Source organism: Limulus polyphemus, unplaced genomic scaffold (assembly GCF_000517525.1).
Source record: "Limulus polyphemus unplaced genomic scaffold, Limulus_polyphemus-2.1.2 Scaffold6535, whole genome shotgun sequence".
NCBI classification, from domain to species: Eukaryota; Metazoa; Arthropoda; class Merostomata; order Xiphosura; family Limulidae; genus Limulus; species Limulus polyphemus.
The window spans coordinates 47,141-51,664 of record NW_013672145.1 but is presented as its reverse complement, the minus strand read 5'-3'; the positions used below and the strand labels follow the sequence as shown (position 1 = coordinate 51,664).

Genomic DNA, 4,524 nt, shown 5'->3' with positions numbered 1-4,524 from the left:
ATGTTTCTAACTGTCATGTTGCTACACATCTTGACATGTTTCTGTCATGTTGCTACACATCTTGAGATGTTTCTAACTGTCATGTTGCTACACATCTTGACATGTTTCTGTCATGTTGCTACACATCTTGAGATGTTTCTAACTGTCATGTTGCTACACATCTTGAGATGTTTCTAACTGTCATGTTGCTACACATCTTGATATGTTTCTAACTGTCATGTTGCTACACATCTTGAGATGTTTCTAACTGTCATGTTGCTACACATCTTGAGATGTTTCTAACTGCCATGTTGCTACACATCTTGATATGTTTAACTGTCATGTTGCTACACGTCTTGAGATGTTTCTAACTGTCATGTTGCTACACGTCTTGAGATGTTTCTAACTGTCATGTTGCTACACATCTTGATATGTTTCTAACTGTCATGTTGGTACACACACATCTTGATATGTTTCTAACCGTCTGACAGTTCTACAACAATGTACTCATACCTGAACATTACTGAATGTTCACCATCCATCAGAATTAGTTTAACACTGAGCTATCATTACAGAGTAGATTTTACTGAAGTATTTCTGATGAGATTTTCACTAAATCAAAATAAATAATTTTTTAAGTTTATTTCTTGATTGTTTTATATTTGAAACTTACTCGTTTTTTGTAAATATTTATTGGTTAAATCTGAAACATATAATTTTTGTGAAAATTTCAAATGTTTTATTTATTGCTCAGCTATAAAAATATTATCCAGTTATGATTGGTGCGGTAGTTTCCGAGTTTTGGACACATACATAGCAAGTTCCAGTATAATACAATAACTTGCCACCTAGAAACATGATTATTTGCATCAGTAACCAGAACAAACTTCCAGTATTTACCTTGAACTAACAGGGTTCCTACTTGGTTCCACTTCGGGGCAAGTTTGGCCCTGATTGTGTACTGTAGACACGACTGTAAACTACTGTAGGCTGCGGGATGGCAGTCAAGTACTCGAAGATCCATTCTTTCTAGACGGGTTTGAAACTTCTGTGTCTGCCAATGTTCTCTCTGGTCGTATTTAAAAACAATGTAATACACATGTAAAGTATTAGTTGCTGTTTCTAAATGTATTCATTTTATAATTACTAGTAAATCCTGCATTTACTGTAGCAGTAAAGACAGTCAGCTTCTTCAGTGTTCAATCTAATATTCATGCAAAGTAATGAGGAATGTACATCCTAATTAACTTAATTACGTATATACATAAACAAGAAGCTCTTAAAAAGCTTTAATTCTTACTTACTTGGAGGATTACTTGGAATTCTGAAACACTCCACAATAACGGAGTAGCAATGACAGTGGGTTCTGTGAAAATGAGTTCCCTGCAAGTAATAAATGTATACGAAACTCCATTGCAAAGATTTCAGAAAGTTATTTTCCAATAAATAACATATGCCATGAACTTTAACCTTTTACAACTAGGAAATATTCGTATCTCAAATGCAAGAATAGTGTATTGTCAAGAGCACACTGCCGTAAAGCTTGCACCAGGAACGTGTTATATACCATCATGAAATGATAATCTTACATTTAACAAAATATTCAGTCAAATATTTCATGTTTCAAACCCCTAATTATTTTTTTTGTTGTTGTTTTAAATATACCGTTTTTACTATAAAAGCTACACTACAAAATTAAATTTTCTACTACAAAGTCAATGCAAAATTAAATTTTCTACGTTTTACAAAGCATGTGATTTTTCACTTTCATTTAATTGTTTTAGATAATTTTTAAGTTGCGTATTCTGATTAATGTTTATTTGAGCGTAAAATGCGTAACGTCATGAAACTTGAAAGGTATCTCTATACTATATTATAATGTACATTTTCCCAAGAGTCTCAGAAAACTAAATATATATGTTAGTGTTAGTACAACCCTGCGACTTCTGATATAGCAGTAGGACTACAGACTATACTGATAAAGTGGTACTGGTAGCTAATAACTACAAGTTACGAGGCTTAACCTTAGGTTACCTGCATTTCAAAATTTGTTTCTGACGGCTCGACTCTTCAGGGTCAACATTTTTAACTTTCAATATAACACAAACAAGGTTATTAACATTTGGCACGTGGATAAAAAACAGTGGTCTAAAGACCACTAAATTATTCATAGCAAAACAAAAATCGATCTAAACTAGTCTTATAATTCACCTCTTCCCGCTCACGTTAAGTTAACGTAACACAGATAAAATTCATATTTTGTCGTCTGCTTCAAATGAACAAGTGATTTGCCCAGTAAAATACACCTGGTGACGTACCAAAATTAGTTTTAAAATAACATCAATATAACAAAGTCAATAAATTTTGTTTTTACATAAACTATTTTCAAGCAATCTTAATTTATTCTTATAAATGATATCGTTTCCTAAATGGAATTTCTTAGAAATATTTCGTGAATATGAAACAGGCGGTAAACGTTAGGTGATTGTTTGTTATTAAACACAAAGCTACACCAAGGGCTATCTGTGCTTTGCCCATCACTCGTATCGAAACCAAATTTCTAGCAGTACAAGTCAACAGACATACCGCTGTAGCACTGGGGGGCAGGTGAAGGGATCAGGGATTTTTGTATTGTTTTCATACTTCATTTGTACATTATAAAAATATGATCCTCAATTAGTATCAATATATGAAAAATAATCGTTCCATTTTGTGAATATTTTCATTACATTTCATAAGAAGAAAAATTAATTCTCTAATTAAATGATTTCAAATTCGAAAACTTAATTTTCAGCCTAATTATATTTTGTTTTAAATTTATTTCTTGAAACATATTTAAGAGCATCTCTGAAACGAGCTATGGTGGGCCAAAATTTAGACTCACAAATGTATAAAACTTGTTATTTTGTTACACTTGATTTAGTTATGAGCACAGCACATTTCAAAGAATACGACCTTTTGGATCACAACTAAATTTTAGTAAAATTTAGCAGAAACGAAATGGTTCGAAGTAGAGTTAGATGGATGTGCAATTATTTAATGAAACGCTTACCTGAATGTTTTAATGTTTGTATAACAGCAAAAAATATATATATTTCAGCGCATACAGTTAATTTTGTATATTTGTTGTTAAGCGCAAAGCAATACAATGGGCTATCCGTGCTGTTCCAGCCGTAACTTTCGAAACTAAATTTTAAACAATCAGTTCATGATATGAAAGTATGAAAACATCAATACATTATAATTTTTACGATACAGATGAACGGAATTAAAGGTTCGTACAGTTTTCAATAAAGAATCCTAAAATTAAAGTTACTAAATTAAGTCTTTTCGGCATATTTTTATGATAACTTATCAAAGTTATCAATAGCAAAATAAAAACTATTCTTGACAAAATGTAAATATTTATAAGGCACTAAATTTGTGAAATGTTTGAGAAAAATTAAACGAATTATTTACCTCAAATAATAAAAAACAACAACAAAGATTATACTGGATCTTTCAGAAATATATAAATAGATTAATGATATTTATTAAAATACTGCCATCTAGTGAATGTTCCTTTTCTAAAATTATGATTGGCGGATTTCACTAAACTAGTTTCATTTGAAAATCTAACGGGCGGGAGAGAAGGATTTATTTTGTATTGTCAGTGATTGAGTAAGAAGCGAACAATTATAATTGTTCCCTCGTATTTTAATCTTAGGAATGGAAGATTCTAGATACGAATTTCGCTGTCCAAAGTTTTTGGACTTCAATTCTCCTGAAGAATACCAAGAAGATGAACCCTTAACATTTTTTGGTAAGGCTTAGTTAACCTACTCCCTTCAACAGTTCAAGTTTACGAAACAAGTACTGAGCTTGAACTGAAGTGAAGTAGAATTAGAAGTAAGGCTTAAGTACTAGGATTGATGCTATAATTAGCTTTAAGTATGTTATTTCCTTAATTATAATACCTTAATTCCACTTAATTGTTATTACTTTATTAGATAATACATACACTAGTAATACTGCTAGACTCAAGAATTTGTGTGAGTTCTAAAGTAAAATAACAATTAGTATTATTATACCACTAATGCAGTATTTATTTGTTTAAGTTTTATTTTTAGAAAGTAAGAATATAGGAATGGGTAAAACTAGAGTAGAAGTACAAGCTGAATGGCTCTGTCATCTATGTGAATATTATTATCCAGCCTAAGCACTCAAAATTTAAGTTGAATAGCATTATAAATTTATATGCTGTATTTTTTATTGTCACTGTATTTCTCCAGTTCTAATATATATATATATATATATATATGTAGTATAGTATAAAGATCACATGACAGGATATTGCTTCACAGTCTAATATAAGTATCTTGGTACCCTGGGGGGTGTTGATTTAGGTTGGGGCTGTTTTCTTCAAATTAAGATAGGTTCTTTTATTTTATGTTTATTGATGTTAGGTTCTTTGTTTAAAATTACAGTTTTTTGAATGGATATACTGTTTTTTTTTTAGTTGCAGTGGTGGTAAACATGGGAGGGTTTTTTTTATGCTCATTGAAT

General features: G+C 30.9%; 1 protein-coding gene across 1 annotated transcript in view; it reads right to left on the bottom strand.

Moving 5' to 3' along the window:
- Positions 1-2,201, bottom strand: part of LOC111089531 (uncharacterized protein C18orf63-like) — a gene marked incomplete at its 3' end in the record, with an annotated part of 3,453 nt that extends 1,252 nt beyond the window's left edge. Inside the window, exons 1-3 of the mRNA XM_022402209.1 lie at positions 2,014-2,201; positions 1,284-1,362; positions 880-1,048 (exon numbers count right to left, since the gene is read on the bottom strand). Of these exons, the coding sequence (XP_022257917.1) occupies positions 880-1,048; positions 1,284-1,362; positions 2,014-2,150 (385 nt within the window). The remainder of the gene's footprint in view (positions 1-879; positions 1,049-1,283; positions 1,363-2,013) is intronic.
- Between the last annotated feature and the right edge of the window lie 2,323 nt (positions 2,202-4,524).